Source organism: Bemisia tabaci, chromosome 4 (genome assembly GCF_918797505.1).
Source record: "Bemisia tabaci chromosome 4, PGI_BMITA_v3".
NCBI classification, from domain to species: domain Eukaryota; kingdom Metazoa; phylum Arthropoda; class Insecta; order Hemiptera; family Aleyrodidae; genus Bemisia; species Bemisia tabaci.
Window position 1 is genome coordinate 29,898,241 of NC_092796.1, and position 24,367 is coordinate 29,922,607.

The 24,367-nt window shown below is 35.6% G+C and overlaps 2 protein-coding genes and 1 long non-coding RNA gene across 5 annotated transcripts; 1 reads left to right on the forward strand and 2 right to left on the reverse strand.

Moving 5' to 3' along the window:
* The first annotated feature begins 81 nt into the window (after window positions 1-81).
* On the forward strand, window positions 82-13,467 carry PpV (Protein phosphatase V). The gene is made up of 7 exons (XM_019050059.2): window positions 82-244; window positions 1,368-1,463; window positions 2,378-2,585; window positions 3,463-3,542; window positions 4,380-4,485; window positions 5,214-5,375; window positions 6,420-13,467. The coding sequence occupies exons 1-7, from the start codon at window positions 173-175 to the stop codon at window positions 6,608-6,610; spliced, it is 915 nt and encodes a 304-aa protein (XP_018905604.1). The 5' UTR covers window positions 82-172; the 3' UTR covers window positions 6,611-13,467.
* LOC140224487 (uncharacterized) lies at window positions 3,660-5,331 on the reverse strand. The gene is made up of 2 exons (XR_011899751.1): window positions 5,202-5,331; window positions 3,660-3,856 (listed from the first exon to the last, which is right to left on the reverse strand). It is a non-coding gene; the product is annotated as an uncharacterized lncRNA (long non-coding RNA).
* Window positions 13,468-15,045: 1,578 nt separating the features above from the next.
* On the reverse strand, window positions 15,046-22,721 carry MsrA (methionine sulphoxide reductase A). 3 transcript variants are annotated; one of them, XM_019051042.2, is made up of 5 exons: window positions 22,478-22,721; window positions 21,317-21,483; window positions 20,165-20,279; window positions 19,097-19,233; window positions 15,046-17,442 (listed from the first exon to the last, which is right to left on the reverse strand). In XM_019051042.2, the coding sequence occupies exons 1-5, from the start codon at window positions 22,535-22,537 to the stop codon at window positions 17,205-17,207; spliced, it is 717 nt and encodes a 238-aa protein (XP_018906587.1). In that variant the 5' UTR covers window positions 22,538-22,721; the 3' UTR covers window positions 15,046-17,204. The 3 variants fall into 3 exon arrangements, with proteins under 3 accessions (XP_018906587.1, XP_018906598.1, XP_018906595.1); XM_019051053.2 differs by lacking the exon at window positions 22,478-22,721 and adding an exon at window positions 22,162-22,304; XM_019051050.2 differs by lacking the exon at window positions 22,478-22,721 and adding an exon at window positions 21,909-22,101.
* Between the last annotated feature and the right edge of the window lie 1,646 nt (window positions 22,722-24,367).

Here is a 24,367-nt window from a genome sequence, read left to right on the forward strand (position 1 = left end):
CTGATTGGCTCGTTTTAATTTTGGCGCTCTTCCCGGATAGAAATATCAAAACATGTGACGTAACACAAACGTGATAAGCGTCGCTCCACCTCAACTCTCAACAGTTTCCATTTTTCAGATAGTACATGTTTTTTGTGTGATGTGATCTGTGATTTTCCAACCAAAAAGCCTCATGATGGGTGATCTCGATTCATGGATTGAAATGGCCAAAGAGTGCAAGTATTTGCCCGAAAACGACCTCATGGTACACACTTTTTTCTCTACTTCAAGCTTGTTCCGCAAACCAAGTCCTCCGTTATCTAACCTAAAACTGAGGAACCTTTCAACGCTCCAAATCATTTTTATCCTCTAGTTCCCTCAACATTAGGTTTTTTTTACATCATCCTGTCCTCTACGTTCGCTAGGATCTGCTCCCCCATATTTCCTCATTTATTTGTACTCCAACCATTATATGCCCCATGCACTGGCACCGAAGTTTCATACTTTCGTGTACCTGTTGATGATCCGTAATCACAATTGGTAATATTATCCATGAGCCTCCCTTTCAGAGAAGTAGATTTTATATTGATTGAATTCAAAAAGTCCAATCTTGCAGCCTCTTTGAAAAGCTCCATGAATTCCCGAGATGCTTACCTATGCATGCAGCGGGCACTAAAATTCAATATCGAGTGTGATGAGCAGAGGAAACATGATTGACCACTCTCCACTGCTATATTTCAGTCATGATTTTACACTGAAGATGATAATCCTCTAACCAGATGCTTGCAAGACGGCACATAGGCATACCTTTTTATGGAACCTGTCCTCTAATGCATTCCCAATATCCTAAGATCATTGCCTCATCTTGTTCCTCAGTAATGAAAACAGAGTGCCGCAATGTTAGAAGTGTGAGAGTTTCAAAGCTTGTTATGGCCCTTAACAATGCTCATAGGCGGGAGAAAGGAGAGGAAGGTCTGCCCCCTCTCCTCTAGGAACTGTTAATGCATTTTGCGAAGTATGTACATCACATTTCCGTAATCTTTGCAATCAAATGTTCTGTCAAAAAACTAGATATTGTTCTCTTTATGTTTCGATTTTCAAAAAAATTTCAGAGGAGGCTTCCTAAATTCCTGCTTACAGGCGAGAGAGTCCTCTCAGAACCCTATCGGTGAGACGTCTTCCTTTGCCCCTCAAATTCTCCCTCTGCAAGGTGCCCCTCTTGCTCTCTCGCACCAAAAATCTTAGTTTTATTTTTTGTTCAAAAATCTAATTTGTAAATTTTCTTGTACAAGTCATTGTTAGTTAGGTTAGAAGTTGGTTTTTTTTCACATTATATATGATTGCTGCATCCAATTCTGTCTCATTACTTGTGTTATCTTTTCCCCCAGAAACTGTGTGATCTTGTCTGCGATCTGTTGTATGAAGAGTCAAATGTTCAGCCAGTGTCCACACCTGTCACTGTATGTGGAGATATTCATGGTCAGGTAAGTCAATAATTCTTTTTAATTTGAGAAAAATTGGCCGAGTAGCCTGTCAATAATGGCTCAAAAAGGTATGCTTGTATATTAAGGACAAGGACAAAATTGAGTGCCCTTTAAGCCTAAGCTAGAGTACCTGTATAGCGAGAGTATAGACAGATGTGAAACTCCGAAAATCCATCAGGCCTTCACCGATGTCTTCGCGAATAAAGTTAGGGCCCAGAAATGCAGCCAACCTATGAATCTCAATTATCCAGAGCGCTTTACTAATACAATTGTTACGAACCATCGTCTATAAAGCACGTATTTGACTTACTTGTTGCATAAATTTACTCATTTTTGCGGAAGAACGCTCATTTATGTACATTCTTAGCCATCTTGGTTAGAATTGGAATGTGCAGACTGGCAGTGAAATTTTGTGCGTTTGAAGTTGGTTAGAAGGGTGGCTGCACTTTTGGGCCCTAAGCCCTCCATGAAGCGATCTGTCCATACTCTCGCTATATAGGTACTCTAGCCTAAGCTTACGGTTGAGGGAGGGTGAAATATGTAGGATGCATTCTGTAGTTGATAGGTAATTCAGCATTGTGTTCATTCTAAGTAAATTACAACAATCTTTAATATTTTGCACTCATCTCCATGAGAGGTTTCTGATAGTAGCTCCTCTTTTTATTAGATTACTTCATAGTTTTTTTTTTTTTTTTTTTTTTTTCAGTTTCCAAATAATGAAGAAACAGGAAACTTTTCAAGCTATACATTTTATTGGTTGCTCTGAAAGCGCACTATATACATTCATGAGACACACAGTTTATTATGAGTATAGAGTAACTTCATACACAGAGGGACAGTTCCTGTTTTTGGATTACAAATAACAACACTTTTACTGTGGTTACTGATGAAATTGCTCTTTGTTTCTTTTATAGTTCTATGATTTAGAAGAGTTATTCAGACAAGGAGGCCAAGTTCCTGATACCAATTATATTTTCATGGGCGATTTTGTGGATCGAGGTTACTTTAGCCTGGAAACTTTAACTAGACTCCTTACACTTAAAGCAAGATGGCCAGACAGGATAACTTTGCTCAGGGGCAACCATGAGTCAAGACAAATTACACAAGTTTATGGTTTTTATGGTAAGTTTTGCTTTACATTGATCTAGTTCCCATCTCCCTAAAATGAATCTCCGTGTGTGAATTTGGTTACATTTTGAGCCTAATATAACAAAAGTGCCAACTGATAAAGAAAACTGCTGGCTAGAAGTCAAGAACTAAACTGTGTGGTCCCTCAACCCACCATAGGAGGTGGGTCACTAATTTTTGGATGTAGTTGACCTTTCTACCTACGAGAAAACCTCTGATTGTGGGTTCACTGCCATCTGAAGGGAATTTCGTTTTGTTGTAATGGAGGTTGGTAGTAATCATAAACCTCCACCTATTCCTCTCACAAAAATTTGCCCCTCGACATGAATAGGGTCAGGATTCAAGTTTGACAGCGCAAAACAGGAATTGGAGTGATAAATTCAGAACATCAGTAGAAAATGTAATAGAAGGAGCCTTCAAAAAAGGTTGCAACAGACTATACGAAGAGATCGTAGTAATGGTAATCAAAAAATGTGTAAGTTATTATTTGAGAGTCATTCAACATGCAAGGTTCTCTCTCCTCAAAAACTTAACAAAATGAATCAAATTGAATGATCTTGGTCTTAAAATCTTGATAAGGTTTTTCAGAGGTTCCAAGGCCAAACAAAATCAAAGTTGGTCTGAATGCAGCCTTTAAAAATCTGTGACAAAGTTGTCTCCTGGACAAAGGAACTAATCTTGTATGCGCTGTTTCAGCATTTCTCCTAACATTTTATTTTTCTTTGGGGGAACTATCACGCAAATCAGTTACGATATTGTTGGAGGAGGCTCAAAGAATTGGAGAAGTTACCTGATTCATTTATGGACGGCCTTTTTTCTTGGAACCAAACAACAGTTGTTCAATGATCTAACTATCATTTATATTTTACAGATGAATGTTTAAACAAATATGGCAATGTCAATGCCTGGAAACATTGCTGCAGAGTTTTTGATCTCTTAACAGTTGCTGCTGTAAGTATTCCACAATGCCTCTACCCTAAACCTCCTATATGATTTGTCTCTCAATTAATAAAGTATGATAAAAGCTGCAACAAAAATAGATTAACTGATGGTTTTAATCTCAATATAACTCTGAGCATGACAAAATGTATTTATTTAAAGAAAGTCACCATCATTACTTCATTACTATAAGCTCTTTTTCGTTACGGCACCAAATCCTCTAACGCATCCAACAGAGGTGCAAAACTTCCATGACCAAAGGACCAACACAGTTGCGTTAAGAATGTGAAGACTGCCAAATAGGGGATTTTGAAATGTAAAGAAACCTGAAAAAGGAGAAAAAATGTGAAGGCAGCGCCAGTTTTTAGGATTGAAACTCGTAAACGTCTTATTCTTCCAGAGGAAAACCGCAAAGCGGTACTTCGCTAGCAAAAGAAACTGTGAATTGTATGTTCAAAGCAAAAAAAATAGTGAACTCTTATGTGGATAGCAATGTAGAGGCTGGCTCAAAAATGTGAAGGGAAGGAAGTCACTTGTGGATAGCAATGTGAAAGCAGCCTTTAAATATGTGAAGGCAAGAAAATGTCTGCACCCCTGGCTATCCAAAAATTTATTTTTTCACTCATAGAAATCTACTTGACATAATGTTCTATTTGTAGTACTTCTCAAAATTCAATGGTATTGCAGTGCTCTATCCAACCTTTTTTCTTTGTAGGTGTGATGTCAAGAATGAGGTTTTAAGTTTAACCGTAAATGTAACGAGTCTCCTTACGTAGTGCAAGGTTTCTTCATGTGTATAATCATTGTTTGGTTTACTTGTTTAACAGTCTTGTTTGCTTTTGCTTATAGCTGATTGACGAACAAGTATTTTGCGTTCATGGAGGACTATCTCCAGATATTAGTACTCTAGATCAAATCCGTCACATAGATCGGAATAGAGAAATACCGTACAAAGGTGAGTGTTTTTAGCTCAGTGAGTTTTTTCAATGTCCTTACTGTATGAAGACTTAATATTGCACATAAATTGGCATCATAAAACCAGGGCTGCCGAAGTCAGAGAAAATCAGAAAACACTGAGGCATTTTCAAAAGACAGTAAAACTGAAAAAATGCCAAGAAAAATGACGAAAATTTCTGGAATTGATCATCAAATCATTTTAATTTACTTTTCAAAATGTGTTTAACGTTTCAAACAGCAAATTTTGCATGCTCAGGATTTGGAAGTGGCAGTTTTAAAATAGTGTATTGCCTCCGGAAAAAAACTCTAACATGTTCTATCAGAAGTCAAGGAAGTCAATCAAAATTTGTCAGAGAAATCAGGAAAATATTGGAAAATTCCTTCTTCCAAATTCTACGTCAATCTTGTAAATCTAATAAAAACAACACAAACTGAGTTACAGAGTACCCCAATAAAAAATTTGTTGCAGAAATGAAAAGTGTTAAAATGCTACATATTTCCAGAAAATCTGAAATACAGAACCAATCAGAATCATTCTAACTACATGACTCATTTTATTGATTTTCAAAAAACTTAGCAGCACTCCATGTTGAAATTTTGTCGATAAATCTTTCAACTTTTGAAGATAGCTCTCAAAAAATTTTAAAACATCATGTCATATAATCTCCGTACAAAAATGAAACGAAAGAGATAATTTATCAATGATATTTTTACCTCTCTCCTCAGGTGCTTTTTGTGATCTTGTCTGGTCTGATCCAGAAGATATTGAAACATGGTCCATAAGTCCACGAGGTGCTGGCTGGTTGTTCGGATCCTCAGTCACAAACGCCTTTATAGAAATCAATAATCTACAGTTAATGTGTCGTGCGCATCAATTAGTTCATGAAGGTATATGCTTAATCTTTTGTACCACCTATCTAGGGCGACAAGTCTTCTAATTCTAATGTCAACTATGAGGCATGCAAAATTCATGTCAGAAATCCCTGAGTCAAAAAATCATGTATCTAAAATGCAAGCTCAGTCAGACAATGTTTCAATAATTTTATCCCTACAATTTCTTGCTCAATGGCCAATAGACAAGTCAATAATTGAGCTGACGGCAATCATCCCACTTTTCCAAAATCATATATCATTCTTGTGGACCAACAAGTGTTATGAAAAATTAAAAAAACCATTAGTCTGAGTTATATTCTGAATAAAATAATGAATTAGTGCATTGGTAATTTAATAACAGAGGATTTCTTGCATGTGAAAAAGGGCTAAAAACTGACATACCTCTTATTTTCAAAACAAAAAGGTCTTTAGACCTAAAATTTGGCGTGAGCCCTTAACTTTGTATCATGATCGAACAGAAACATTTTTAACTGGATTGGAGAAGGGAAGGTTATTGAGGTACTATGAAATGTTTCCTGTGACCAATATCCTTCATTTATAGGTGCATTTTGTGGAATGTGCCCGGCAAAGTTAAAGCACTACTAATGAAGGTAGATCTTTCTAAACATTGAACTTTTAAATCAGTAGATACATCCAGTCGTCAGTTACATAAACTTTAAGCTCACTCCCTTTTTACAAATTTAATCTCACTAATTTACAAATACTTAAATTTGTCAAAAATGAGTGAACTGAGAGTTAATATAGTTTACGACTGGGTGTACTCATCACACTAATAATTACTTGTCAAGTGATAGAGTGTAAGAAGAAATACTGTTGCTAAAAGCGTAATCACAACATGAATGGAAATATTCTTGAGACACTCTTTAAGGAGCAGTTTATCATTTATGTTGAAAGACCTGCAGCTCAATCAAACTTTTAGTGTATTAAAAGAAGTTCAAAATATACCATTTTCGTTCAATTCTCTGATTCTTGAATGTCCTATACTTTCATTTTGTCCTTCTGGAATTTGTAACTGATTCTTCCTTTTTTCTTATGCAGGCTTAAAATACATGTTCAATCAAAAGCTTGTGACAGTATGGTCTGCTCCAAATTACTGCTATCGCTGTGGCAACGTGGCTGCAATCCTAGAATTCCAGAGTACTACTCAACGACAAGCCAAATTATTCAATGCTGTTCCGAATGAATTACGTAAAGTCCCCGATCGAATAACAACCCCGTATTTCCTATGATTCTCCTTCCAATGCAAGAAAGATGCCTTTTAACAATGAAAATTCGCCGTTCGTGTGATATCTCTTAAAGTTGAGCAACTTTTTGCCAGTGATTTTACTACCAGTGATGGAAGTTGTTTTAATCTGTATTTTATTTGCGTAGTAATTAGTTGGTTAGTACCTTTCTCTGATTTCTAACGCAACTGTCAATTAGTCTGCAAGGGAGCAGTTTACTCCCCTTCAATGGTTTGTTTTCACTCTTGCTATTGTTTGTTACCCTTGTTCCTTGAGCGCCAGTATCCTGCTGTAACTGGAAAACCGTTTTGAAACGGACTTATTCTCTCCTACTAATTAACTGTGTATTCAGTATTCAACTGATAATCTGGCACACTGGATATGTTCTAAATATCTGACTGTACTCAATGGTTAGTTTGCTCCCTCTACTGTAGCCAGGTTTTAATGTCTGTGAGGAGTTTGAAAGCTTTGTTCATTGATCATCACCATTGAAAGTCCCCCTAGCCACAACAGGGAACCTCTCCAATCAGCTGCTTTGCTGGAAAACAATTTCCTAGTCTCATTTATCAGATACATTAAGTTTTTTCATAATTTTTTCCATGTATTCTGGTCACATACCTTTCTTTTCCCGTAGATTTTTTTAAGGTTTTTTTATATTTTAATTCATCTCGACTCTTTCATGGTGCGGAAAAAGCTTTATGAAGTTCCGTAGTGAGCATTTAAAAAGTAAAAAAGAAGGCGCAAATTACGCGGGATATCTTTGAAACACTTGGGTCAAGACTGAATTATGCCGTTAGAAGTCAAAGACATGAGAAAATATTTTAAGGAGGTAAATTTGAGCAGATGTATGAAATTCTCAGAGTTTAGAATATTTATCATTCCTGCAATATGTAGATCATTACAAACCTATTGATGAGCTTTCAAAACTCACTCTCCGAATACGGAGTACAGCACCTTCTTTCATGAGACGCATTCTCAATCATACAATGAGGCTTTCAACAGGTGGATTGAAATGTTGAAGTCCCAATTTTAGCCGCTTGTTCCTAATATGTTTTAAATTAATAGTTTGTTATGGTTATTATTGGATTGATTTATTCTTTCTTTGAGAAAACTCATTTCAGAAACTATGCCTCGTCTTTGACCCCAGTTTTTTAGTTTCATCCTCTAATTTTGAATGTCACTAGTTAAAAACAACCATCAATGGAAAAGTTTGTTTAAATTTCTATTTTTTCTTAGATCTCTACTTCTTAAGCGAGCAAACAGTCGCTTTCACTGTCAAAGAGTAGTCCTTAGAACTTAATGTTCTGATGATCAGAGGAACACTTGTAGTTGTCATCATTGCCAAAACATCAACAGTGAAACTGTAAGAATACGTAGCTTGGTTTGCGTTATCACAGACTTTCCATCATACTTTATTTTTTAAGTGGAAAAATACTCAACATCATTTCTTGGAAACTTCCCTGATTTCTCTTTTGTGTGTGGAGAACAGTCATGGAAAATTTAAAGCAATAGTGTTGATTTTTTCTGTTTTGATGAAGATAAAATGTGAAACCCTGCGCATTCCTTCAGTTTCACTGTCTACATGCAGTAAACTTAAAAGTTCTCAAAGAGAGTAAATACCTCCAATTTTCAAAAATTCTAAAGGGAGGTCATACAATTCCCTTAAAATATTTTCCTTCTCTAATAATGACAATTAACTCTCAGTTCACGAGTAAAATAACCGTGCTAATGTATTTTGTGTGTATTCCGTCTGTTTTATTTTTATGGTAATTTTTCTAGAAAGGAAGAGATGAGATTTAAGTTTCCCATTTATTCAAGTTTTGGCCTTGCAATCCTTCGCATGACAGAAGCCGGTTTGCATGTTGACACATCATACCATTTATAACCAAGTCTGTTTGTCATTCCGCAACAATTAAAAACCTTGGTATTTTGTTCCAGTATTTTTTTTTTTTTTTTTCAAGTAACAAAATTCTTTCTCTTTTAACGATTTGTCTTTACTCTTGAACATTCATCTGTCCCTGTTAAGAAATCAGTATTTTGTGTGAAGACTGCAGTTGAATCAGTTTATACTCTTTATAAGCAGTCAATCGTTTTAATTTTTCAAGGAATTTGTTAACTGTTTATAGATTTTCCACGTATACTATTTTGTATTTCTTTGTCAAATCCCTACCATAGCTGAGATGCCTTACATGTCCATTTACGCTCAAGAAAATTCTCGTTAAATCTTTTTAATGGCAGTCATTTCTTGCTTGCACTATTTTGTCTGAAATGTATCTAATTTCTACCAGTTCTTTTTTTTTTCTCTACAATTAAAGAAAGACTTAAAAAGCTACTAGGCTTCAAAATGTATCTTATTGATGCAAAGAAGTAAACTTCAACATTGTTGGTCTGAATCCCTTCAGGAATCAAGTATCACAAAAAACTGCTGAGTAATTAAATAATTCAATACAAAAAGAATGCTCAACATGAGCGTAAAAAAGAATAAAAACAGCAATAACTAATTAAAATTATAATAATTGTACAAGTAATTATTGTGCATAAAAATACAGAATAATTCTGCAGAAAAAAATACAGAAAGTACTTTTTTAGTTAAATATTCTTGAGAGAATCAGCTTCAAAAAAGAGGAACATGACAAAATGGTACAAGCCAGACAAGATTTTGATGGCATAGTTACAATTCACGTGAAGAAAAAATTGTGAAAGGCACAATCCTTGTACGTCGTTTATATTGTGATCCGTTTTGCATCTTTTTCCTTTTTTTTCATTTTAAGGGAGGGGGGTAGGGTATGAGGCTTTTTTCCGTTGGAAATGCACAGTTTTCTTCCCTTTTAACAACTTGTGTTTTAAGACTGTAATACATATATGAATTTACCTAAGCGTTTGAATAGAGGGTATACGCTTTGTAGGAGTATCAATTCATCCTAGAAGTTTTGAAGAGATTTTGCAAGGAAAAAAATACCATTTAATGAAAGCCTTTTTTCAGCCAACCAATTTTTTTTTTACTTCCTTTCTTTTGTGAAGCATTTTGAGAAATGTTGTCTCCACATGAACAATTTCTTTGCCTTTTAACCCTGTAAAATCCTAAATCTCACTTTTTATAGTTTTAGTAGAACAAAACGGTGTCAAAAGAGAAAGACTATTGTACCGTACATACGTTTTTAATATTTTTTACTCCTTTGAACATTGTGTCTTTTCTCAAGTAGCTTTTAAAGAGTTTTGCACTTGGAGAAAATCCTAGGTCACAATCAAAGCATAAGGAAAAGGTCAGCTGTTTTTCTTTGTTTGATTTGAAAAAGAGACATCCTAAAGATGAATCTTTATTGCTGAAGAAGTAAGTTTTTAAAATGAGTTTAAAGGAAAAAATTATCTTCTGTTTTCAGCATTCATGATAAAATCTGATACCCTATTAGGGTAAAGGAACTTCAGATAAAGGTGTTTTTTTAGATAACCATCGACTTGTGCTTACTTAAATCAGTTCTGAATCTTTTTCTGCAAATGACACCCAAAAATTTCAATAATTTTTGAAATTCTAATAATAGTTTGCAATTTATGTTAGGAAATTGCGCAGAATTAATCTCATCAAACAGTGAAGCATGATTACCTTAAATTTAACTCCTTTATTTCTCATACTTTTTGCCCTGAATCAGTCAAATATACCTCTTGTTTTGTAATTGGAATAAATACTTCAATGTAAACAATTCACTTTAAAAAACAGGATGGTAGAATAGTGTTGGTTTCACTTTAATCTCAAGGAAGAACAAAGGTTAGAGAAGAAGAAAAAAACTCAACCCAGAGATTAAAAAAAGAACTTCAATTCGTTTCAGTGCAAAACTAGAGGGGTGGGAGGGGGGGAGCACCTAGCATGGGCAGATGCATTGAAAATGTTTTACTGAGGTCCCGTCAACAGACCAACACCAGTTTTGCTCTCATTGAGGCTCATCAACTAGCTGTAGCATGCCAGGACCCAGCTCAGCTGAACATTCTAACCCACCTCAGACAGCATTAAAATACGGTTATTGATAAAAATCCAGGCGTAGCCCCTTAGTGGGACCTTTTAGCCATCTGCCGTCATTTGCCAAGCAATGCTCCAAGAAACATGAAGAAAATTAAAAAAAAATATATATATTTTCAAGAAGTCCTTTTATGGTGCCATGCCCCGCATTTATATATATGATGTATTTTAATTCTATTTGAGGTGTGTAAGAATGTTCAGGTGGGTTTTGGCTCTCCATGGCCAGTTTTCGCGCTCTTAAATGTGGTCAAAATTGTACGTTCTTCGTTTTCTCCGTAGAATAGTGTGGACCTAACACTTTTCTACTATCCTGTTATTTACTGTATTCAGGGCGAAATTTTGTGTTTTACTCAATTTATTGTATAAAGTACAGATCCAAACTCTGTGTTAAAACTAGTCATTTTCAGCAGGTAGGCATCTTATCACCTGCCGGGTCGGGTGTCATATTTGTCATCTAATTTATTCAACAAGCAGTCTTTAGAACCAAAACCTCCTCTCTGTCTTTCTTAGGATCGATAATATTTTCTTTTTATAAATACAAGGGACCTTCAAAATAATAATTTAAATATGATGTGTTGTTATAAGGTCTGTAAAATATATTGATGTCAGGCAAACTTTGGGCACCTAAACTGAATAAAGAAGTATGCTGAAGCTTCGTGGTGCATCCTCTTAAAAAAAAATTTCCCGAAAATCTCTCTTGTCCACCCACGAAGCCGTACAAAATATACAGGGTGATCCAAAATTACTGCGCCACCCCCACGGCCCCCAAGGTTCTTGCACCTTTGCAGGGTTTTGAATTACTCTCTATTTGTCAATGATTCCTTTGAGAAGCATAGAAATATACCGTATCAAACCGTTGAAGACCACTAGACTCTGTCCCCCCTTCTTCTCCCTCCACCAGAAAATCCCTTGAAGACTTTGAAACCCAACACAAACTTGAAGTCCATGAATATATCAATGGCTCAGGTCAAAAAATGCCTGTCCAAGATTGTGACATTTTAAGTCTCCGCTCATGTTTGTTTTTTTTTATTTTTTTTTTAAGAAAAACTAACCAATAGTTTTTTTTTTAAAAAAAAAAAAAAATATACACCAAATTGTAAAGAAACATCTTAATTAGTTTTCTCTGATGAAAATTAAACGTAATTGGATATATTTAAACATTGCAAGTGAGTTATGTATTTGTTGCATCTAACCATCGATATGCAACTCCTCAGAACTTTATCATGAAAATACTTTAGAGAGGAGGGAGGCATTCAATGGTGGTTTTTGAAGTAGCTTTTTGCAGAATTGAGAATTATGTCGTTCGTTTTATTTTTTTCATCAGGCAAAGGGTGTTAATTTTAAAAATATATGCCTTCCAATAATTGTCACGTATACGCTTATTGTCTCCTTTCGGCATTTTTGTGTGATCAATTGCTGTAAAAAATGTTGTAAACTGACTTATGTTCAAATTTTCAGAAAGCAAGAAATAAAATACGCAAGATATGAGACTCGCGAGAGTTGCACCAGATCCTTTGATTGCAAAAATTAATTTTGAATAAGTCAATACTCCCTGCTAATTTTTTTAGTAATTAATTGTGTTAAAATGCTCTAAGGAGACAAGCCCTTCCTTTGAACACGTTTTGTTGATTTTATTGCACATTTCCATCAAGGCAGGCAACAGCTAGAATCGATCATAAGATCACGATGTTTGAACTGGAACGCATAATCAATAGTATTGATTGAAATGTAATGTTCTCTTTTTAAATTGTAATAAGTTAACGCAAAGTGAAGCCTGAAGAGTAAATATTTTTATGAATTAGATTTTGATTGAAAATTTTTATGAATTTCATGAAAAAGTTTTATGAGTGAAGTTGGATGATTTAAGTTTTTTTGAATGCACATAACCGTTGACTCGGGACAGTAGAATAAAGGGGAGGTCTCCCATGAAGATTTAGTGCTATGAAGAGCTTCTATTTTTTGTCGCATAATCTGAATCTAATCGGAAGAAAAAGAAATATACCTTGCCTGTCTCAAAATGTTGAGACTCGGGATGTGCCTTTTGTAAAGACAGAGAGGCTGGGAGGCTCAAAAATACTTTAGTCGGATGTATTTTTGCTAAGAGGAACTATGTATGTTGCCCTTTGCAACCCTATGTAACCCTATGTGCACAGTTCCTTTTAGTGTAAAATGTCCAATTGGAATTTCTTGTGTTTTTTAAAAGTTAAGAGCTCAAATCAGGTTTCTGAGATACCCCAGAAAAGATGATCCTCTTCTTCTGCCCGGATGTCCCAAATACTTTAAAATTAATCTTGATGGTTGCCTTAATTTTTTCTATATTATTAGTACAATGATATGTTTGTTGATCAATGTGTTAATATGTAGTTGTTTTTGGGCCGTATTCATGGCAACTTCCCTAACATAAAGCTCCCCAAAGCAATTTATCACTCACGGCACAAGGAGGCCTTTACATTAGAGGGAAATTCATGCCGACAGCCCAGATATTTTCAATTTTCAAGGGCTAGAAGCCTTTTTTTTAAATTGTTTATCCGTTTCAAATAGTTTTTTGTTCATGAATCGGTCCCTCCTGATACTTTATCAGGTTTTCAGTCCTTTTTAAGAGGGGAAAACCTCACAGATATACCGCTTCCAAAATGTATTTGCTTCTTACCGGAAAGGTGTTTGAATTGTTCTTTTTTTATGTTTTCAATCATTGGTTTTGATACAAAATTAAAGCTTCGCAACAATTTGATGTACTTTGTACAAAAATGACTTTTTCAAAATCTGTGATCCAAGTTGTACGTAGAATTAGTAAGTTCTGTATGTATTTATTAATACTAAAGTTAAAATAAAATGTTTGTATTGCAACCAAGTGTACGAGGTCAGATAGTTCATCTACTCTTTCTACACTCGAAGCTAAGAGAGACCTCTCCCCAACCACCTCCTCTGCCTTCTCTGGAAATTTTTCAAAACAAAGTAATACTTATTTTTCTCGCCCTTAAATCCCTTCAATTTAATAGTTTCTTTTCTCCACTAATTTTCGGTTTCCTAGTTTTTAAGAACAAATTAAGAATTCGTGTGCATCTAACACATTGGCAAAAATTTAATTCTGTACGATTTGAAACTACATATCGAAGGTGAAACTACCAAACCATGTATCTCGTTTGCGGTGTTTAAAAATCTACGCTCGCATTTTATTTTTTTGAAGTAGACCAAATCAATATCATTCCTTGAAATTTTCACAGAATTTTCTCCGCACGAAGAGGAAAAATCACAGAAATTTTCAAGACTGGACGTTAAGTAGTTTTTCATTTAAGAAATTAAGTATGACAGGAAGTCTGCGACGTCGCAAACTGAGATACGTGGTTTGGTAGTTTCACCGTCGATATATAATATTTCAGCATGAAAGTTTTTATAGAATCTTTCGTGATGAATCTTTTGTTCTTGTGAAAGAAAAGTTATCACAGACTAGGTTAATTGCAAATTCTTCATTTTTGGATATTCAGATAAAATGCATCAGAAAGTTCACACCGTCATAAATCAAGATATTAAGTCCTTCTGGCTTAAACATTGTAAATACATCACACCACGCAATACCACCACCATGTGGTATACAGCCTTGATTAGTACATCTTTTTCTCTCAGCTGCAGACTGATTGTAGAAATTTATGGACAAAGCAATAGACAAAGAAGACAAAGAGAGTATACAGCGATCTTATCGAATGAAATGGGTGGTTCCTACCGACTAAGGGAGAAAAATAGGGACTAACTATTGAGTCTCATGAGTTGCTGTTAGTTAGTCTATACCTTTGTCTACTGCAGCCACCTGCTTCCACCAACAGGATCCCTCCATATCCTTTTTGTCTTCTTTGTCTATCACTTTGTCTACCAATTTCAACAGTTAGCCCGCTGTTCTCCATCGGAAAAAATCCATTTGCAAGAAAAACAAAAGCAAAGTGGACTATGCTCCTTTAACAGCTAAAGAGGCATTTTAATTTTCTTGTACAAAATCTTCATATCCTAATTGGATTGCACCTGATTTAGTGCCCTATCTGACTCATAGAGTACATAGAGTCGTAATGTAAATGGGAGAGCTGGCGCCATGTTCTGCTCGACGAATTCCGAGCCCGGTGTGCGCCGAGTTCGGGTCGCTTTTTCGATACATTTTCGATCCAAAATGGCGGTGTGGAATACGTGGTAATTCCTATCTCCGTTGTTGCTGTTGTTGTCATCGGATGGCCGGGTACCCGTGTATCGCAAACAATCGATTATGTATCGAAAAAGTGACCCGGCGTCACACAGGAGTCTCGGAATTCGGGACATGGAAAATGCTTAAAAGTGGCGCCAGCTCTCCCACTTACATTACGACTCTATGTACTCTATGATCTGACTTCGACTTCTACTTCTACTTTAACTTAGGCACTGAAGGAAAGAAATACAGAAGACATAATTTGGTGACACTCGAGCTATTTATTGATTAGATTGCAAAACGAATGACAAAACAAGAAAGAGACTATCACAGGCAAAAGTTGTATACATCTTGTAAAAAAGTCAACAATTAATAAACTAACACTATTTTTGTATTTGGAGCATAGTTTGAGGGTGGGAACATCTTTAGAATTGATCTTGATTCAATTGGACAGTGGAGTCAAAAAATTATAATAAATTCAGATGGGGTCAGGTTGTGCTCACTTATCATCAGCAGCGAAGAAAAATTTGAAGCGCACACTCTCCAACTGGAGAGAGATTTTTTTTTCTTAATTCTTGACAAATTTGTCTAATACTCCTTCCAACAGAAATCAAAATCACTCTTAAGAAGTTCACCACCCCCATAAATGTCTTAACAGAAGTGAATAAGTAACTGATTAAGTTGAAGACACTAAAAGTATCATTTGATTCCTTGCCACGGACAAATAGAAATAATCTTATGAGAAAATTTAAAAATATAACCATAAGATTGAAGTCATTATTCTTTCATAATGGCATGAAAATAAGAATTTGGAATGACTTAAAGAAATTGGCTACATGGTGCCATCAAAAGTCAGCATCGTCTCTTACCAACTATTGAAAAAAAATTGTCTACTGATGTTCAAAAAGCATTAACCATAAAGATTGAAGAGTGATTTCAAAACAGGATAAGTGAAGGTTTTGTGATTCTTGCTAAAAATAAAAGAGATGGGTTACCCTTAATTTCATAATAGCCCATGGTAAACAATGGTTGAAGCACAATGAACAATGATTCTGAATGAGGATTATGAAATGTTCCAAGAATAAAAGTTTTGCCTCTTTGTCAGTAACAATGGTAAAGTAGGAAACAATGGGCGAATGAAAATTGACAGATAATATTACCTGTTGTCTTCATAGATAGCAAGAGACACAGCAGTGTTCAAATCCACACGATAATTTTAAAACACGTGTCCCATTGAAGAAGCCTTCTCATTGACAAAAAGATTGTTCAAACTTGACATGCTAAAAATAGAATTTCAAATTTGTACCTAAGAGACATGGAGTAACCACAATTTTTTTTTTTTTTTTTCACAGCCTCATTTCACTTTAATATTCTTTTTATTTATTAGCATTTTTTACTTCACACTTCCTATGACAACATCCCAGAAATCAGAATTTTGAAATTTTAAAATTATTAGCGACAGGAAGTACAGAGTCTAAAAAGTGATGTAATATTAGCAGCGGTTATTCACAGTCTATTTTTTTATGTTAAAAAATCTTCAAAAGGAAACAGATGATGGAACTGTTTGATATTGGGCGACAAATCTGATGAAACCAAAAACTGATCACTTACATGATGTTAAACAGCTATTCTCATCAAGTAAATGCACGTGTCAAGTAAACGATGTCCCATATTATCAGTGTGTTTGAAATCAGATTGAAGCTACATTTTAAAATTTATTCTCATTACTCAGTGATCAACGTTATGAAATTGAATTTTACTAAAATATTAGCTTAAAGGAAACTTTTTCTTTTCCTACTATTTCAGGTCAGCAAGGCAAGACTTGTTTGGAGGAAGTCAAAGGTTCTAAGAAATTTAAAATCTTTGAGGATCACTAAAATGAATCAAAATACAGATCTACTTCTGTATGTGTCTAGTAAAAGGATTTTTTCCTAACGATAATTATTGATTAAGAACAATTATTGTTGTACAAAACTGCAAATAAATTAAGAGAAAGCTGTAAGGAAAGACAGAACTGAGAAAAATTATAAAAATATGGAGAATGATAGGGAGGAAGTGCTAGAAATTTGCTCAAAACGCTAGGTCGTAATGATGACAAAGCTGAAAGGCATTCTCAAAGTTTGATACTTCCAAGATGCATTCAGAAAAAACATTTTAAAAACATTCCCAATCATCAACGATCGAATCTCCAACAACTGAAATCTGTTCCTTGATAAAATAGGTTATTCAATGTAGGATTCAGTCATGCCAAAGTTTTGAGAATTTTGGCTATCCTCTGTAAGTAATGACAGAGGGTAAAAGCTCAATCAATTTCAACTATAAAAGGTGTATTACGGATGAAAAATAAATCATACATCCTCAGATGATAAATAAATAAATTAAAAAAGTGTAAAATAAAGTCATTGAAGACAGAAGATCCTTTAGCAAGTTAGTCCATTGCCTTCGTTTTTAATCACTAATTTTCTGACGTAATCAGCAGTTTTCTCGTCAAGACCTAGTTTACCAACTTCAGCATTGAATTGATTCACGCCTCCACATCCAATAACATAACCATTTAACCGAGCAGCAAGATGAGAATTCTTTAATTTGGCGCCAGATTTCATACCAATAGCTTCGCAAAGCCATGGGTGTCCTTGAAGCCGATACTTTTGGTGATAACTAAAAAAAAAATGCAAAAATCAATGAGACAAACTCAGAGACAGTTACGCATTTCATAATATTATTTGATGAAAATGGTATCTAATGGGAAACATCCTGAAGTTAAAAAGACATCTGTTGAGCTCGAGCTGACAAAAACACCTAATAATCGTGAAGACTGAAACAGGCTCTTTTCGAGCTTAGGTAGTAAGATTGCAGGCACAGAGGCAAATACTTTGACAAAACATCATAGTCATGATGACTGATGCTGCAAAAACAGAAACACTCATTATGGAAGGAAAAACTCATTTCGAGTAAATTTTTAGAGTTTTTGGAGTAAGCTGTTTGGAGCAACACTAAACCTGATCAATCAGGAATGACAACTGCAGACTCATTTTGGATCTAATTGGATTTATCATAGGTGCAACGTGGATTCCTGACTTTCTGCTTGCAAGCTTGACAACGCCATAAAAACGACTCTGAGGTCATTAGATGGCGTCGCTGAGGCTGCTTACTCAAACCTTTGAGCCTCTTTGATGACGTCCCTGAGGTTGAAAGCAGAAGTCAGAAGGCTGCTCTAAACTAATGATGGATTTGATTAGATCTATAACGTATCTGCAGTGACTCTCCCGATTGGTCCTAACCAGTGTTGCTCCAAAGAGTGTACCTCTAAAAGGGAAAATTTACTCAAAAAGAGTTTTTCCCTAACTCCTAATAAAATGGGTACTCTTGTTTCTAAAGAATCAAACACTGTGGCTATGATATCGTTTCAAAATCTTGTTTCTACCCTTGAGGGGGCTTCACATTCTGCTCTTATAACATAAAATATTTTTAGTTATAAGTAGAGGGCACTAACATCAAATTATTTGCTTGAAAAGAAAGAGATTTCTCGACAGAGATCGCTGCCTACGAGAATAGAGAGGCTGTAACTACGATTCTGTAACGTCACGTTAGTAGATGAAACTCAGCCGCAATTTAACATGCGTTCTTATGGGAGAACGCATGACACATGTTCCTTTGGTGCTAATATCTTTTCAGGGGTCGATCTGATGCAAAAATTTCATAGAAACCTTTTTGAACGAAGATAAAATTTCACTGCAGAAAACTGCCTATTTTGTAAATTTCAATGTCTAATAATTGGATTACATTTTGCAATAAGGAACCACTATTTCTGGCCCATTCTAGGAACAACATACATGCTATTGGTTTCCCTATGCAGATATGTGCTTTTATGGGAGAGCCAGAGATAGTGGTTCCTTATTGCAAAATGTAATCCAATTGAGGAAATAAAAGCTAAACACTACTAAATACCGAAAATTGTTACCCCACTAAGATTCAAACACGCCGCTCATGCAACTTCGGCCGATTGACAGCAGCTCTAATTGGTTAACAAGGAGATTGCTCTCCTAGTTTGATGTCATGAAACCGAGTAGTTTCGGTCTCTCTAATCTCGTAGGCAATGCTGAGATATATTGGGATTTTGAAGATATGATTATACCGACTGAGAAAACTTGGTATGCATTTTTTTAAAACATAAAAGAGTGATTGTAAGATTTAAGATCTAGATCATTCATCATTTTAAAAAGATATTAGAAAACTATCAATACAATTTTTTTTTCTTTTCCATAATAACTTTGTTAAGAAACAGACGATAATGATAAACTAGAATACTTACTCTTCAGCATCATAAAATGTGGAGGCTGGAGCAATCTTGGTAACTATAGGTAATTTGTGTTTGTTTTCTTGTTCTTTGAGAGTACTCTCAGCTAATTCCTTTTGTTCATTGTCATGATACCAAATCATTGATGTATACTGGAAAAGAAGAAAAGATATGCAAAAACTTTTGTTTGAACTACCAAGACCGGCACTTTTCAAGCTCCTTCCAGAAAATCGAGCACTTTAAAAACTTGGAAAAATGATTTAAAAATTACCTAAGCAATTTTTACTGTCGCATGAACTATGAGTAAACCTGTGTGGCCTACCTTGATAAGTTGTATCTTAACAGGCAAAACAGCTTAAAGCTCTTCATCTCCATTTAAATGTATTTTGAAAGGAGTGACATTTTCAGAGTATGTATTTTTGATGTTGAAAATGTTGAAAATAACACAGATTGGTCAGCATTCTCCTGAGTATTCTACACTCCTTATGAATTTCACATCATTTCTCCCATTTTCACCGGACTTTAAGTCATCAAAATTGCGTTAATATAAGTGTGTTGTGAGAGGGACCATACCCATCAAAGGATCAATCGAACAATATTCTTTTGTTGAAAGGGTATTTTGCTCCTCAGCTCTTGTTTTCAACGGTAAAATAAAAACATTTTTTTAAAATTAGCAAGTTTAAGCCTTCATTTGTGCATAAAACTAAAGGTTGTAAAATGAATTTGAAGTATACTACAGGAACTACACCTGACTGTTGACTAACTTGATTTGAAAAATAAATCAATACGGCAAAAATTGTTATTCTGTGATGAATGTCTTACTGTCAGTCAAAGAAATCATACTACAGAATTCCAAGGAAATTTAGGAATAGAAATAAATAGAAAAATTAAAAAAAAAATTTGCAACATCTTTTAGATTTTGTCTGCAAAATTACAATGCCTACTAGTAAGCCTGAAGATTGAGATCTTTTCCAATGCAATAAAAATCAAAATCCAGGGAGGAATCTAACTGTCACATTAGGTACTTCAACATTCCAATGATTGAAAAACTTACAGAACAAAAAATGGTGAAAGAAATCTTACCTGAAGTTTCATTCTTGCGGAAGGATTGTGATTTTCCCAAAATAATTTCAAAAGTGTGCTGTAGTCAATTTCCTTTGGGTCATACTCTATGTGAATTGCTTCTGTGTGATCACTTCTAAAATAACAAAGAAAAAACTTAAAATGAAACAAAAAAACAGCCATAGTGTAACGATCATAATAACCTTCCATTTTTTTTTATTGAAGTAGGAAAAGGAACTTTGATGAGAGGAATGCAAGAGACAAAATAATTGACTGGTTATTGGCCAGTGAGGAGATGCCCTGCGCTATAGTCCATTACTCAACCTGATAAACAGCTCCCTCGGTCTATCACATTTCACCAGTATTGTCTTGTCTACTAGACAGGCACACAATTTCAACAATCAGTCTACTGGACGGGAAAAATGAAAGAGCCGAATTTCACTAAATTCTGATGAGACTAGGTCAGAAAGTCTGTTTCGTGGCTTGATTTGGAATGGAAAAATTTATCAGATGATTTTAAAACATCTCTGATGGGCTCTGCTGTTTGAGAATTTTTATGAAATGAAAGGCTCATTTAAAAATGGAAAAATTAGGCTATAATCTTGATTGGTTCACTTGGAAAAATCTCCTTTGGCTAGCCTTTCCCTGCCCATGTTTTAAAGGAAAGAGTTGAAACTCTGTCTCTTTGTTACTGCCTTGGCCTGAAGAACAGACTACTTTGCTAATAAGAAAATATTTCAAACAATGCAGCAGAAAAACAACACAAAAAAATGGTGCGAGGCCATTGTCCTCCACCTTTACTTTTAGCGAAATTTCAAAAGAGCTTAAATGAACCTTCAGGTTTTATTGTCAGCCTCTTATAGGTGAAGTGGTTGTAGCGCTGGCCTTATGATCAAGAGGTCCCGGGTCTGATTCCCAGCTCTAAGACCTGAAGTTGATAGTCCCACGCTCAAGTAGCTCACAGGGCTGTGGGCTACCTACTTGAAATTTTTCTTTTAAAAAAAAAATTCAATGATACTATTTTGTAGTCCTTGAAAGTTGAGAGGTCACTGGAGAAGACCATCACGAAAATCTAAAATTAGCTATTTTGTGGTTTAAAAGCTTTTTCTTCCTCCTCCACACATTTTGCAATAATCATTGATAAAATGAGAAAAATATTTGACATGTGCTTACAAATTATGATAGGACGGAGTGCCCTTTGAACCTCCTGTATATCCTACTTTAGTCCTAATCACACCAGGAGTTGCTCCAAACAGACAGTCTGGGGCCCAAAAGCAGGCCATCCCAAAAGTGGCTTCTTTCGTTGGAGTGTCAACTTCATGGAGAAGGGGTGCCATGATCTGAAAAAGATTGCAAAAAAATTATTTAATTTGAGCACAGCAAAAACGAGGAAAAGCGTAAGTCGTGAGGCAATTATTAAGGGTAACTTTTATTTTTTCCTCACCACTTAGCGCAGTGATGGTGAGTTGCACATTTTACTATGTAATAAGGCATTTGACAATTCGGCAAAAATGCCGGATTGCAAGTTATGCTCCGGATTTCATGACTTTTAGCATTTACCCAGTGAGGAGCTGCGATGGAAAGTAACTTAGGTAATGCAGAATAAGGAATGAGAAATGGACACATATTATACTTTTTTTAAACTTGACGGTTATTAATCAATGAAGAAATGATTTAAACTTTCCCATTGTAACCTTAAGTGATTGTGACTTGCTATCAATTATAAGCAAAGAGATAAAAAGGCAAGAAGGAATTATTTTCTTACGTTGAAACTAAATTTATATGAAGATGTAGATTAAATTGATACAGCTGTGAAGAGGAGACACGTAGGTATGGACACTTCAGCACAGACTTGATTAGAGTACGGAGCAAAAGTCACAAAAGGAGCTGATTTATATGGAGGAGAAAAGCAAATATGTTTGATAAAGATGTGGGTGGAATTATCAAGGCAGATAAGCACTGAATGATGCTTGGTGAACCCGCCAACTTAAATGGTAGAAATTTAAAGTGTTTATTACCTCACTACACCACTTCAGAATGTGTTAAAAAAGCAATTTTCCACTTCTTTGGAGAGATACTTCACCTCAAAGCGCGCACTCAACAATGAGCAGTGATAAAATGACTGGCTGGAGATTAAATTCCTGATAACAGCGCATAATTAATGCACAGTAGGTACTAGAGACTTCGCATTAACAATTTTTTTTATGTTTAAGTTTTAGGACAACGTATTGCCATACTCATCTTACTTGTCTCGCCAATTAAGTTGACAGCTCAGCAAATAGTGAAGTACTTAATGGAGAAGATAAGGCTCCTGACTGGTGAAAGTTCACTTACTCTTGAAGTAGGTTTTTTGGTGAAACTGGTGATGAACTTGGAGAAGATTCTGGGGAACATCAATGAGTCTCACTTTGCTAAAGGTACAAGAGACTTGTACTGTAAGAGGCCACTTTTGGGTCCAAACTGAAAGTAGGGCAAGAATGTACACTCCTGCGGTGACCTAGCTGGGCAGAAGAGACGGAGAAGCACCTTCGTAAACTGAAGGTCTTCGTTTTACATAATACAACCATTACAAGCACACGCCAACGAAATCGTGAGGAAAATACACAAGGAAAAAAAATTGAGGGTTAAGGTTAGGTCACGTGGTTTTGTTTTGTCTGCTACATTTGCGCGCGGTGTTTCAAAATGACGGGGAATTAAGAACATGAAATTATTTGTAAAAGTGTGTGAAATAATGTCTTCAATCTCTACGATTCAATTTCTCATACCGCATCTGACAGAAAATAGAATAAAATATTAGTTATTGCGATACCTACAGAAGTACAGAGCCTATGACGCTAAAAATTCCATAGTGATTTGCTCTTTTTATGTGAAGTCCCTTCAATTTTATCAAAGGCAAAATTATATGCCCGATCGCCGGACAGATGTTTAGTGTGGAACATTGAAATTGAGTCACATAGAAAACTCAGTCAAATGATTCACTCACCGACTCTTTTAGTGGCCTTGAATTAATCTTGATTTGGGTCGAAGTAAATTAATAATACTTACCTAATTGAAGCTGCGTAAGTAATCAAGTTTCCGACCGAATGATGGCGGAAAATTCGAAAGTTTCATCAGGAAAGAGGAATACGGTCAAGATGTAATGATGCAAAGCACACAGACTCTTTCTCCAGTTCGAAACGGAAACACTCATAAGAAGGGTTTTTCTCAAGATGATTGACTATTCTGAATGGGAGTAGTAAGTACGGCACACAGTGGATCGAGTCAATCGGAGAGGTCGAACATGAAATTTTTGACTAAAACTGCAAATTTAAATGTTTATTTCGTCACATTTTAAATTTTAAGGGGTGTTTTTCAGAACCTCAAAGTTTTGTATAAACGGAGTTATAAGCGTTTAAAGTTTCCAGATTTTGTCCGATTTCTCCTACTGACTCGATCCGCTGTGCGGCATCGAGACTATGCACTTATCAATTTTTACAGACATGAATGTTACAGCCTTTCAGCGGGCCGTAAAGATGATGGAACATTATTGGAAATTGAATCAGCCCTCTTGAGAGTTCCTCGAGGTGAGTAAATCGAATCATCGGTTGTTTTTTGTGCGTGTGTTTATTCGAGTAAAATTACCTAATACTCTTATAAATCGGGGCAGATTGATATTGCATCTTCTCGTAGGCATTGCCTGAGCACTATAGATAAATTATTGAAACAAGACGATTCAGACGACCCGGCCCTGACTTTTTTCCGATTATTAGGGCCCCATTTATGACAGAAAGGGACCAAGCCACGTCGGCTAGTCGGCTCCTGCCAAATTTAACTGGGCAATTCAATTTTTTACAAGGGAACGCTCGAGCGAATTCTCTTGAAATTTTTGAGGAATTTGCTTCGTATTATTCAGGAAATTCACTGAAATTAGTAAGAAAATCCGCACAACTGTCTTTATGTAAAAAATCAAATTGAAACAATCGGAGAGTTCTGAGAGATGACATTGCTCCTCCATTCGTTAAAGTAACGCCAACTGGAACAAAATGGTGTCTTTCAGTCGCTTATAACGTGGCCCTAACCCTAATTCCAAGACCGACGACGCGACATTAGTAAAAAGCGCCTGAGGCTATGCAACTATTCCTGCTTGATGGCTATCTGTGTTGCAGGAGTACGAAATGAAGGCGCGCACTGGAGCTCGAGTTGTACTCCTATTCCACATTTCCATTGCTGTGCTATGCTGTTTCA